Consider the following 13,699-nt stretch of genomic DNA (forward strand, 5'->3'; position numbering starts at 1 on the left):
AATGTTTTATTTCTTGAAGTACTCGCATTGTAGAAGAGCTCACAGATATGAACATTGCCATTTTCGTAACTAAAATCATAGTTAATCTTCAAACCAAACAGTGTGTATCTTTTTATATTGTTTTGGGGTGGCAGAAAAGTAATGTGCAAACATTGTGAGTACACAGCTTTCTGGAAAGAAGTGAATGACAAACCAAAAAAGGAGGAGATGGTAAATGGTTCAACATCTATGGAGAGAGAGAAACATTTTGCAAATTGACGAGCTTTCATCAGAATAAATATGTGACATTGTTTCACCATTTAGTTTATGCTGAATTCCTAAACAACTTGGACCCAAGGTTTACTCCTTGGACAGTGTAAGCTTTTCTAAATGAACCAGATGTTTAATATTACTAATACTTTTGGCCTTCTACCTTTTGAGTTGAAGCTGGCCAGTGGTGTAGTGGCATTGGCACCAGACTTTGAGGCGAATGGTTCGGAGTTCGAATCCACCTGGCCCCTTGCACGCTTTCTATCCATGAGCGTCACAGGTTGAGCATCAAGCTAGCAACTCGGCTTTGTGAAAAAAACAGTGCTATAGAAATGGCAAAAATGTCGCTTGATCCATCACAAGGCAAGGAAAGGAACAGCACCTACCTTTTGAGTTGGGGAAGGATGACACAACATAGGATCCTTGTGTTCTGTGCATGTAAATGTGCAGGAAATGGAAGAATACGGGCATTGTGTATGCAGTTTGGTTGGGTATATGATTATTAATTTAGTTAGTTCAGCACACCATAGTGAGAAGAAGAAGAAGATACCTGTGCTGTACTGATCAGTTTTCTTTGTCAGTCCTTCTCATAATTAAGGTCCGATAATTGTTCATTTGTCCAAGCTATCTTACCCAAGTCTGTTCCTGAAGTAGTTTGTTGATGGCCAAAACAAGTGCAATTCCAGCATGTGGCAAAAAACTGGGGTTTTAAATGGATTGTACTAGTTATATAAATCATATTTGTGACAGATTCTGCATCTATCCTGACATTCGCTCATGGTTTTTCCCTAGATGCACTGATTGTTTTCTTTTTGAACCTATGGGGATTAACAAAACTGTAGACATATTTGATCTAGCTGTAAAAAAAAAAGAAATCATCCTTTGCATGTTGAGCTAGAAAACAGTGCATCATTTCTTTTCACTTTTGAAAGGTCACTCTTCTAAAATGTTAACTTTGCTTGTTCATAGATGCTGAATTGCTGAATATTTCCAGCATTTACCACCCCCCACCCCTACGTTTTCAAAATTCACTGACCGAGCGAGTTCTACTGTAGCATTGTGTGATTTGGATGGCATGTGCAGCATACAGGATCAGAATTTGTGCAAAGCATCATTTCATCAATGAATAGTGACTGTACATTGTAGAGCAGAGTTGAATTTAATCCTTCCATTGTTGTGTGGAAATTCTGCAGCAATAATCCAATCTACAAGTTTATTTGTGCTATGTTTAACATCATTTGTGATTAATTGAAACTTTTTCTAAAACTTGAACATTCACTCAGCCATTATAGGAGAGTTTAATATTTGCATTCACGTGGCACCAGTATTTTGCAGGAACATTATCAAACAAAAGCCACAAGGATATTTTTGTAAACACGAGGAATTCTGCAGGTGCTGGAAATTCAAGCAACACACATCAAGGTTGCTGATGAACGCAGCAGACCGGGCGGCATCTCTAGGAAGACGTACAGTCGACGTTTCGGGTCCTGATGAAGGGTCTCGGCCTGAAACGTCGACTGTACCTCTTCCTAGTGATGCTGCCTGGCCTGCTGCGTTCACCAGCAACTTTGAAGGATATTTTTGCATTGAAACACTAAAATCAGTCAGGGAGTTGTATTGTAACAAACACTTTAAAGGTGAGAAAAGAAGAGACTGGTGAACTTCAATCAAGAAATTCCAGAGCTGGAATTACAGGTGAAAATACATTAGGGTGTGGTGGAGCTGTGCAAATCAGGGATACGTTTGGGAATTAGATGAGAATAGTGCTCTCAGAAGGCTCTAGGCTGAAGAGGTTTACAGAGAGAGGGCATGATATGTTGAAGTAATGAATGCATTTGAACTTGAGGATGGAAATTTTAAATTCAACTTATTGCTGAGCAAGGAGCAGATAGTCAATATGCCAAAAATGAGAAAATCTGCAGATGCCAGAAATGCAGAGTAACAAATACAAAATGCTGGAGGAACTCAGCAGGCCAGGTAGCATATATGCAAAAGAGGAAACAGTCAACGTTTTGAACTGAGACCCTTCATCTGGACTGCTGAGTCAGATGTGTGAATAGCCATCTTGAAGGAAAACTACTGAAAGTTTTAAAAACTGCAATTATTCTTTTGAGTTTCACATAACTAAGCCAAATACAGTGTGGAAAATGCTGTTGTGCTCTTGACTCCAGGAACTGCAGTTTATTTGGCATTGCTTCTAGCTGCTGATTGCATCAATGGGATAATTTTACCTTCTGTTATTCGCTTTTTATGCCAGATATTTTGCTGTATGTCCTGAATATGGTTCTTTTTGTGGGTGCTTAGGAGTGAAGAAAAATGCCTGGTGCGAAGTGGATTGGTGCAGCTCATGGACAGACTCTGCAGCCTGACAAGCCAACGAGAAAGTAGCTCAAGTGAAAAACAAACAAGGAAACAGAAGGTTGCTACCATGGCCTGGGCTGCCTTCCAGGTACTTGCTAATCGCTGTGTGGAGTGGGAGAAAGAAGAAGGTGAGCTTCCTACATGAATGCAGTTTTAATCTCCTTGTTCATAGTTTTGTATTCCTTCTAATCTTGTTTGTTCTTCAAAGCCAAAGTAATGGTAATCAATTTCTTATTTACCTCATTAACACTCTGACTTTGCTTTATAATCTGCAGTATTATGGTGCTTCATTTAGAATCACTTAAAATGAAACTTAAACATACTTTTTGATTGAACAAAAGAATTATTTGTGATTAATTGGAAGATAGTATCCTTGGTTATTGATACAGACAGTAACTGATTTTCTGACAGTCAATGCTATATACTTTGTGAATTCTTCCTGTCCAGTAGCTACAGTCCTAATATTGATGTAAATGGTTGCTACAGGTATTCCTTCTCCCCCCACCACCCCCACAGTACTTTCAAGTATGCTTTATACTTGGTTGAATAACTATGAAGCACTCTATTCTCACCACCTGTGAAGGCTACTAAATCATATTAATACAAGCATAGGATATGGATGAAAACAATTAACTTTTCAGGTCAATGATCTCTAGTATCTGCAGTTTTTTTTTTGATTTTTCAAACCCTGGCTGCAGTTGAATGTTCAAGTAGATGTAGACCTGCTTGTCTCTGTGATACAGGAAAGATGTGATTAAGCCAAAAAGGGTGCAGAAAAGATTCACAAAGAAATTTGCCTGGATTGAAGGGATTGAATATACATGGTCTGTTTCCCCTGGCACAATGAGGGCTGAGAAGTGATATGTCAGAGTTTTATAAAATTTTGAGAGGCACAGACAGTAGGTAACCAGAGTCAGTTTTCTCTGTTAGGGTTATCTAAAACTGGAGGACATAAAATTAGTGGGATGAGGCTTAAAAGGAATCTGAGGATTGCATTTTTCATTGAATGAATAATTGGTATCTGGAATGAGTTACCAAAGGAGGAGATGGACACAGGGACAGTAACAACATTTGAGGGATCCAGACGGGCATCCGCTCATAGTATAGTGGGATATGGAATTAATGCATGCAAGTCTGATTACTTTATTCACTGAAGCATCTAAATTGGAAGATTTTTCTAAATATAGGATTTTTTGAATTTAGTTATCAAAACAGTCTTTCAAAGTCTATAAACTTTTCGTTTCATGAATTTGAAGCACAGCACTTACTGCCAGTGTGTATTAGGGCCTTCACTACTATTGTTGGTATCTTAATGTAATGTATCTTTTATTTTGACCAACTCTCTCCAGGTGTATCAACAAATGCAGTCCATTCTGGGTTAGCCCGTCAAGTGTCAAGCCTGCTCACCAATCATCTTGCCCGTGCCACTGAAAGCTGTGGGAATCAAGCAGCAGGGAATGATGCATTGCAAGATGTACTCAGCCTTTTAAATGATCTTTCTAGGTAGGAACTCCATGCTTGATTGTCATTGCATTCAGCACTGTTTATGTACTGTTAAAGAAAATTTCCAAAAACCTGATCATCTGTGCTTGTGTGGTATGTTTGTAGTACAATTACCAAAGCATAATGGATGAGTCAAGAGGATTGAAAATGCTGCCATAGCTACAATTGAAATTAATCTTAACGCAGATCTTCCCCAGCTTATGGCAGGGTTCTGTTCCTGAGATCTGTTTGTAACCAAGACAGCTAGCAAATTGGATAAGCAGTTCCCCAGCAATATATTTAAATAAAATATACGCCAACCAAGGGCAACCTTTTATTAAAACAGCACATTTAATTCAACCATTCAGATGTTGCAACCCAGCTGAAAATGCCTGCATCCCCATAGAAGTCAACAAATTCATCCTGCCGGCCTCCCAAACACTTATTTGTATGTGCAGGTTTTACAATACTGATCAAAAGTCTGAGGCAAATGCATGTAGTAGCTAGAGTGCCTAAGACTTTTGCATAATACTCTATTTGTCAACGTGGCGCAGAGAGCAAGTTAATAAATCTGGCGGAAATAAAGGATGTTGGGATGGTGAGAGTAGAATTCCATGGGAGGGGTGTGGGGTAAGTGGCAGAGGAGTGCAAGAGAAGGAGGTGGCATGGGTGCAAGCACACCCAACCCTGAGACACCAGGCAAGGTCATTAGATTCCAAACAATTGGTTTATTGATCATTAAAGAATATGAAGGTATTGTTTTACTGCAGTTTGCAGATAATTAGCATGTTTGTAAATAAGTTGTGTTACTATTATTCAGTGTTACAGATGTTTTTCCATATTTTATTCAACATTATTAAAAGTGACAAAGTTAGGATGTCAAGTGTTGGTATACCAGCGTGCATTTTCAAGTACAGATTATCTTTATGTATTATGCTTATCCTAATGTTTGGAAACTGTTGAAATTATTGCTCAATTAATCCTGATTCTTTAATTTTGGTGATGTTGTTAGAAGTCAGATTGGTAAAGCAATCCTCAGCCAACCTGCATGTGTGTCCAAGCTACTTTCATTGTTGTTGGACCAGCGACCATCTCCCAAGCTCGTGCTCATCATTCTTCAGCTGTGCCGTGCTGCCTTGCCTCTCATGAGTGTGGAAGATTGTGGGAATGTGGAGCTGCCTCCATGGAGCTACTCCGTACCTTCCCTGGAAAATGAACAAGATGATCCTGGTGATCCAGCTTCAAATATTGCATCACTTCTTTTAGCTAAGCTTGCTGACTATGTTGTACCAGGTAAGTTAGCTGGCAGCTAGTAGAGTACAGCTAAAAGGAAAATTTTGAAGTTGATGTCTATTAGTTTGAAAGCCCTCTAAATCATCTTAACCTGGAATTGACTACTGTTCTTTAATATTCATTCTTGCTCAGTTCAGCCCTTTACCTTCCATCATTGGTTATCTGTCAATAGAATTATAAAACATAATCACTGTCTTTCATCAGATTGATGAGACAGACTTACGGCAAATAAAGCTTAATGTGGAGAAATATGAGAAGATGCAGTTTGGTACGAAGAATATGGAAGAGCAATATAGGAGAAAGGATACTGCCCAAAGAAAGGACGGAAACAGGCAGACCTTGGGGTTTGCATGCACAAATTACTGGAAGTGGTAGTGCTGGTTGAGCTTCACAATTATAGATTTTATCAATGAGAGAAATTTATGCTAAACTTTTCTAAGTAGCTGATCTGGTTGTAACTGAGATGTTGTGTTCAGTTCTGGTTGTCATGATATAGGAAGGCCTTAGAGTAAAAACATTCTTTCTAGATTGAGTAGTATTTAAACAGGTTGATAGAAAGCTAAGCATGATGACCTGAGGGAGAAAACCAACAACAGAAACAAAAAGTACAGTAGAGTAAAAAAGAAATGGCAAGGGAATCTGGGGTGAAGGGAAATTGGTTAATTATACAAAGAAAAATAAGATAGGTGAGGGCTTCATTCCCTGGAGCATAGGAGCAGCAGCTGAGATTTGATAGAGGTATACAAAATTATAGGGGCATAGATCGGGTAAATGCAAGCAGGCTTTTTTTTTCCACTGAGGTGACTAGAACCAGTGGTCATGGGTTAAGGGCGAAAGGTGAAATGTTTAAAGGGAACATGAGGGGTAACTACATTCAGAGGGTGGTGTGAGTGTGGAAGGAGCTGCCTGTGGAAGTGGTGGATGTGGATTTGATTTCAACATTTAAGAGAACTTAGAACAGATAACATGGATGGGAAGGGTACAGAGGGCTTTGGCCTGGATGCAGGTTCCACAGTGCAGGGGACTTGGTGTGTTGCTTACCTAAAAAGAATTGTTTTCTTATTTTTCTTGTTGAGCTTCAGAATCAGCATTTATTCACTATCAATGCAGCCACCGTTCTTGAGACAGGCTGGTAGTTCAGTAATGTATGAGGGGTTTTATAATTGAGGCCTATCCTACAAGGGGGTGTTGTTTGTCTATACAGAACTTGCAGTGGTTTATAAAATGCAAATTGGGGCACATTTCTCCTCTTAGCACATCAAATGTGCTGAAGCAAGCTTTTGCAACAATCCTCTTAATTCTAGCTGAGATTGAACAGATACGAGTGCTTCGTAAAGATAAAATGTTAACAACTGCTTAAGCCCATCACCCCTAGTGGGGCACAAGCCGCTGGCAGCAGTTTGTCAGAGACTTCTGTCTTCGGCCAGTCTTTCAAGTTATCCCCAAGTGTAGCCCATCTTTCAAGTTTCTTCCTCTCCCAGGAATGAGATCTTTGGAACTTCTGTTGGCATTTCTGTTACTCTGGGTTTTTACAGAATGGGGTTGAGAGCCCATGTCCAACCATCCTCCTTTCGCAGGCGGACTTGGGACAGTCCATAGCAGAGCTTACATATTTCTTGATGGGTGTTGATGAGGCATTCAAAACTGACATTGAATTCTTAATGGTTAATTCATGGAGTTAGTAGATAATTCATGGAATGGGTCTTAAATAGTGGAAAAGCTGACAAATCAGTAGAACAATAATGATATGCTTATGAATGGAACAATATATTTCAGAATCTGAACATTTAACACTGCAGGGTGTCAAACTGTGCTGTCTCCAAGCACATCAGAAGCCGGTGGTTCTTTTGCAAAATCAAGCCCAAAAAACTCAATGAAAGCAGACAAAGATAGTGGAGAGGAAAGTGAGGCAATTGATGGCAAGCTCTCAATCTTAATTCATAAACGTGAAGATCAATCATCCCATGAAGTTCTACAGCCATTACTAAGGTAAGTGCACAAGTCTTCTCATTTCCTACTATTTTCGCCTTGCTCCTGAATATTTTGTAATATGCTGTGTTGGCTTTGACTAGAGTATTTCCTGCAGAGGTTTCCCATTGCTTAGACCAGAATATCAGACAGGCAGGCAGTGTAGTTGAGATTAGTGGCAAAGGCTGCAATTAAATCACCACTTAATTGCAAAAGTATTCTATTTCTATTTAATTTAACACAGAATGTCAATCTCAAAATCAAAGATGATTGCCTTGATTAAAGTTGATTTCCAGAAAGAATCATTGGTATCTTGTGGATTTTTTTCTACCTAAGTGGGAGCTCATTTGGCTTGTCCCTAAAACTGCCCCAGCTCACATCTGTTAACTTCCTAGAGACCATTGTTGGAATGTAGGCAGTGCTGTAGCTTGTACCTGATCACAGATGAGTTAATAATATTGCTCCTAACTTTGAATCAAGTTATTTGATTGATCGATATCTAGGTCATTTCCCACTCAGCTATTCATAGCTTAGTGGACATATTTCCCTTTGTGACCCAGCAAGACCAGTCAAACTATTTATTATAAATTACTATAAATTGCACATTGCATATTTGGACGGAGATGTAAAGAATTTTACTCATGTATATGAAGGATGTAAGAAATAAAATCAATTCAATCAATTCAAGTCTTGACTGCCTTGGCCATCCAGCAAGAAAGAGCAGCATGAAATTGCAACTAGGTCTCAGACCATGCTTCCCACAGTGTCTAATTGGTCTTTAGGCAGCTTGCTGCTGCTAAATGCATTTGAACTTTTAAGTAGTACTTAATATTTAAAAATCAGGAAAAATAAATTATATTTTAAAAATTGCTGTGAATTAAAATGAAGTTTTAAAAATAATCTACATTTTTTAAATCAAAAGCAGCCAACCTATTAAATGAATGGAGTTGCATTTAATTTGGCGGCCACCACTGGTATGGGTATAAAGTTTGTCTAACACCACAATCCAGAGTGAGATGGGAGATCAGATGTAGATCGGAGGGCTGCTTCATTGAGCACCTCTGCTCTATCTGGCATTTTCCAGTGGGGTTTCCCAGCAGCCAGTCATTTCAATTTTACTTCCCATTCCCATTCTGACATATTGGTCCATAGCCCACCACCCCCCGCCCTCATACTGCCATGACAAGGCCACAGTCAAGTTAGAGGAGCAACACCTCATATTTCATCTGGGCAGCCTCCATCATGATGGCATGAACATCGATTTCTCTAACTTCTGATAATTTCTCTCTCCATGCCCTTCTCTCTTTTTCATTCCTCATTCTGGTTCCCTCTCTCCCCTTCTCTACTCCTCACCTGCCCATCACTTCCCTCTGGTGCCCCTCCTCTTCCTCTTTCTTCCATGGTCCATTATACTTTCTTATCAGATTCCTTCTTCCATCTATCAGCTCCTAGACTCTTGTTTCATTGCACCTTCCCTCACCTGGTTTCACCTATCACCTGCAAGCTTGTCAACCTTCCTTCTTTCCTCACTCACCCCCACGTTCTAGCTTCTTCTCCCTTCCTTTCTAGTCCTGATGGAGGGTCTTGGCTCAAAACATCAGCTGTTTATTCCTCTCCATAGATGCTGACTGATTTACTGAGTTCCTCCAGCACTTCGTGATGCTCAAGATTTCCAACGTCTGTAGAATCCCTCGTGTTTTTGAGTTAGTTGAGGCTAATTTAGTAACAGTTAAAGTTATTACTTACTGCCAGTCCAGTGTAATTTTAGATGTGCTGAATAATTTCCTTTGTTGTGCAAAGGAAAGAAATTGTGTTCAGTAAGATGACAGTACAGCTGTAAAATAAGGTTTACTTGCACTATCATGTAATAATCTTGTCCATTCTTTTGCAGTAGTTCAGAAGGACGTCCTTTCCGACTGGGCACTGGAGCCAACATGGAGAAAGTAGTAAAGATGGATCGAGATATGACTAAAGTAAGGAATTGTATGAAGATCAGTTTAGTTAAGTTGTTACAGTATACTGATGACTGCACCATTTGCACAGACTGAAAGTTGAACCTGTCTCTCTGAAGTCTCTGGTTCAGTGTGGCCTCAGCAAGATCTTTGGCAGGAGAAAAAAAATACTCTCTTGTGCTTGTTGTTGCATTAACCTAGTCACCAGAGAAAATTACTGGTAGATACAAAGCAACTTCTTTATTTGAGAAAACAAGGTACAGCAGACATCATGTAGAGATGCTTTTGGTGGAAAGGTCTCCTGGCCCAACATGAGGCTCAATATTTTGAGCCAAACATGAAAGGACAACTCCATATTTACAATGTATGGACAGTGCTTTTTTTTGAAACCACATACAACCTTCACAACTCCTGATTCGTATCCACACCGCAGGCATCCAAATAAATTTTAATCAGCATTGTCTGGTCTAGAATTCACAGTTTTTTGGAACCCATTGTTCAGAGCTGCACTTCAAATTAAATACACAATACAATCCATTTTCTGAAGTGAAGACTCGTAGCCAAAGTCAGTTGCTAAATGCATATGTCCTAAACCCAAAAATAACTCTAATGGTGCTAGTTCATTTTAGTGATTTTATTAGCATGCCACAAGAAGTTACTTTATTTTCCTTGGTTTTAGCTGTAAGTCAGATGAGTTTAGAGCATCGATTGCATGTAGAATTATGATATTATTGCAATCTTAGAAGCATGGTTTAGGGAAAGACAGGATTGGAAGCTTAATGTTCCTTGGTATACAAGTTTTTGCTATGGCAAAGAGAACACAAATGAAGGGGAGTCACACACTGATAAGGGAGAACATAATGGCAGTTCTTAAAGATGATATTCTGGAGCCTGGAGGAATCATCCAATGAGCTGATATGGGTAGAACTTTGGAATAAAAGAGAACTAGCCATTTTGCTGGGGATGTACTATAGAGTTCCCAACCTGGAGTCCACTGACCCCTTGCTTAATGGTAGGGGTCCTTGACATTTAAAAAAAAAAGGTGGGAACCCCTGGATTAGAGAATCAGATATGGGAGCAAAGTGCAAGAAGATGCAAGAGCAATCATGTTATAGTGATAGGAAATTTTAAATTTTCCAGTGTTGATGGGGATTGCCTTATATTGACACATTAAATATTGTCAGTTATATGATTCACATAATACATATATGTGTCAATGTTAGGCTGATACACATGGATGTATGTCCAAGAAAATTCTTGAGATGGTTATGTGGAATTCTACTAGAAACAGGGAATTTTTTCTTAGTACATGAAACAAAGTGGGTGGGAAGTATCTGAGAGGCAACACTTTGGGAAAAGTAAGTGCCATTCTGCCAGTTTCAAGTTACTTGTGGAGAGGGATATGGTCTTGAATTGGGAGAAGGCTACTTTCAATAATGTAAGAAAGTTTGGGAGCAGATGCTTGTGGTAAAATAATAGCTGCTAAATGGGAATCCTTTAAAACAGACTTACTAAGAGTTCAGGGCCGACGTCTTCCAGTAAGGATGAAAGGCAAAAATGGCTAGATTAGTGAACCTTGGATAATAAAGGACATTGAAGTTTGATCATGAAAGAAAAATAAACACAAGAATAAAATGCTTTGCAGATAATAAAAACAAAAAGAAAGTTTCTTTTTGGGGAATTACAAGTTTATGGTTGAAGGCACCATGAATTAATATTGTATTATAAATGACTGCATACTTGTTATACCATATCTTCTGACTTATCATTGATAATGCCATAAATCATGGAAAAAAATCGTGTTTGTTGAAGCATTGGCAAAAATATTGTTTAATGGTGTCTTTGGTTTGCAGAGTGGATACTGTGAAGTTATCACAGAAGAGGCAGCTGCAGCCTTGCGCAAGGCGACCAAATGGGCACAGTCAGGGCTAATTGTCAGTGTGGGACCACCAGTGGATGTTGCTGCTCAGGAGGCTATTAGTGGACTGACAACTGGCGATAAGAAAAAGACTGCTCAGACGTCCATTTGCAGAGAGAAAAATGCAGAACTTGCCAGGTACGAAACAGTAAGAGGGAAAAGAGAAATAAAGGTGAGGTGTTTTCTTGATGTGGGGCAAAATTAGACTCTTCTACCTTTTCCAAATCGGGTTTATTATCACTGACATGTAGTATGTTGTGAAATTTGTTATTTTACGGTAGCAGTGCAGTGAGATACATAAAATGACTATTTTTCAATAAGAAATACGTAGATAAAAAAGTAAATGTATAGTGCAAATGAGAATACAATCGCAAGGTTGTGTTCATGTTTTCATGGACCATTCAGAAATTTGATGGCGGAGGGGAAAAAGCTGTTTCTAAAAACTTAGTGTGCGTGTCTTCAGACTGTTGTACCATCTACCTCCTCCCTAATGGTAATAATGAGAAGAGCTGTTAAAAATCATTGAGTTATTAAATTAGTTGAATCTCAGCTAAACTTGAATGTCGAAGCTAGTTGTAGCTAGTTTTCACAGGTAGCATAAACCAGGAACATTGTAATGAAAGCAAAATAAATCATGTTATTGTGATTTAGTGTTAAGGGTGGAATCAAAACTCGATTGACTTGGGTACAAGGGAAAATTGAGGAATGATGACAAATATAGTAAGCTGAGAACACTCAGCAGTGCTCTCCCACAGAATGGTACTGTTGCATGTGACAGGAATTTATCTGTATCAACAATAATGTTTTAAACATGGAGGCAAAATCTTTTAAGGATCTTGAAACCACACTGACTATGACTTGCCAACAGTGGCTGACTGCTTCCATGAGCGGAGATTGTCAAACTAAAACCACCTTTTCACTTCCCATCTTGATGACAGCAAGGCACATAGTAACTTCAACTGTAGCTGCTTTGACAAAAAGGTGTGTCACAGTTTAACACTCACCTTCAGCGATCCTTGGCTATTTGTTAAGACTACATTAACAATATGGAAGCGAATGAACATCATTCGCATTTTAAGTGGTATAACTGATTGCAGAACTTTCTGTAATCTGTATTCCAATCAGATCTTTGGTCCCAGAAGGTATATGTTATGCTCCTATCTACATCTCAGACATCAAATAAAGCCTAACAATGCACAACCACTTTGTATGAAATTGAGTTCTTTAGTTATCAGCCGCCCTTCCTCCCAATAAACTGGATGCAGTGAAGTACAGAGCAGCAACTCGGGCTTTCAAGACTTTCTCTTTGGACACAAATCTGACACCTACTCCTACATCTCAAGTCCTTGAAAAAAGCCTGGGCAGATATCTTCACAGTGCAATAACTGAACAGCTATGCTTCATTGTGACTTGGAGTATGTAGTCAGTGTTTTACAGGATAAGGCTGCTCATAGCCAGCGAGTCCACTTGGATGGACAAGAGGCACATTAAAATAACACCTGCTATAACTGGAAATTTTCAATCAAACAAACTGTGGCATCCTATGCTGACACAAGTTTCAACGCAACATTTTGGAATGGAAATTGTTTTCTGGCAAGGCATTGGACTGTTCCGGCAATTTGGAATTAAAACTGTAATGATAGTTTCTGCTCCTGAATTCATATGAATTGATTCAATAAGTGATTAAAAATTGAAGTTTTCCATCCAAAAACATTTGATATTCCAAATGAAGTCAACTTGATCAGGATCTGAGATTGACCAAAGATAATGAGCATTTCTATCATTAATAATTGGATGAAAATTGAAGCACTGTGCAACTTGGTTAAAAGGAAGTTATGAGCAGCTTTAACCTTTGGTTTCCTTTCTATTAACTGTAAAACAAGAGTATATTCTAGCAGGGATAAAGCAGTGGCTGACTGGCAACAGGCGAAGAGTGGGACTAAAGGGAGCCTTTTCTGGTTGGCTGCCAGTGACTAGTGGTGTTCCACAGGGGTCTGTTTTGGGACCGATTCTTTTCACATTACATGTCAGCGACTTGGATGATGGAATTGATGGGTTTGTTGCAAAGTTTGCCGGTGATATAAAGATAGGTGGAGGGCAGGTAGTTATGAGGAAGTAAGGAGACTACAGAAGGACTTAGACAGATTAGGAGAATGGGCAAAGAAATGACAGATGGAATACATTGTTGGGTCATGTACTTTGGTAGAAGAAACAAAAGGGTTGACTATTTACTAAATGGAGAGAAAATACAAAAAACTGAGGTGCAAAGGGACTTGGGAGTCCTTGTGCAGGATTTCTTAAAGGTTAATTTGCAGGTTGAGTCTGTGGCAAGGAAGGCAAATGCAATGTTTACCACTCATTTCAAGAGGACTAGAATATAAAAGCAAGGATGTAATGTTAAGACTTTATAAAGCACTGGTGAGGCATCACTTGGAGTATTGTGAGCAGGTTTGGGCACTTGGGCACCTTATCTTCG

General features: G+C 39.1%; 1 protein-coding gene across 11 annotated transcripts in view; it reads left to right on the forward strand.

Annotated features, from left to right (window-relative positions):
- LOC140190944 (probable E3 ubiquitin-protein ligase HECTD4) overlaps nt 1-13,699 on the forward strand; it is a 292,655-nt gene that overhangs the window by 169,629 nt on the left and 109,327 nt on the right. For all 11 annotated transcript variants that reach the window (XM_072247927.1, XM_072247930.1, XM_072247924.1 and 8 more), the window contains 6 exons: nt 2,554-2,738; nt 3,960-4,113; nt 5,105-5,385; nt 7,185-7,374; nt 9,245-9,326; nt 11,159-11,361. In XM_072247927.1, the coding sequence (XP_072104028.1) occupies nt 2,554-2,738; nt 3,960-4,113; nt 5,105-5,385; nt 7,185-7,374; nt 9,245-9,326; nt 11,159-11,361 (1,095 nt within the window). The remainder of the gene's footprint in view (nt 1-2,553; nt 2,739-3,959; nt 4,114-5,104; nt 5,386-7,184; nt 7,375-9,244; nt 9,327-11,158; nt 11,362-13,699) is intronic.

This window comes from Mobula birostris, chromosome 31 (assembly GCF_030028105.1).
Source record: "Mobula birostris isolate sMobBir1 chromosome 31, sMobBir1.hap1, whole genome shotgun sequence".
Lineage (NCBI taxonomy): Eukaryota > Metazoa > Chordata > Chondrichthyes > Myliobatiformes > Myliobatidae > Mobula > Mobula birostris.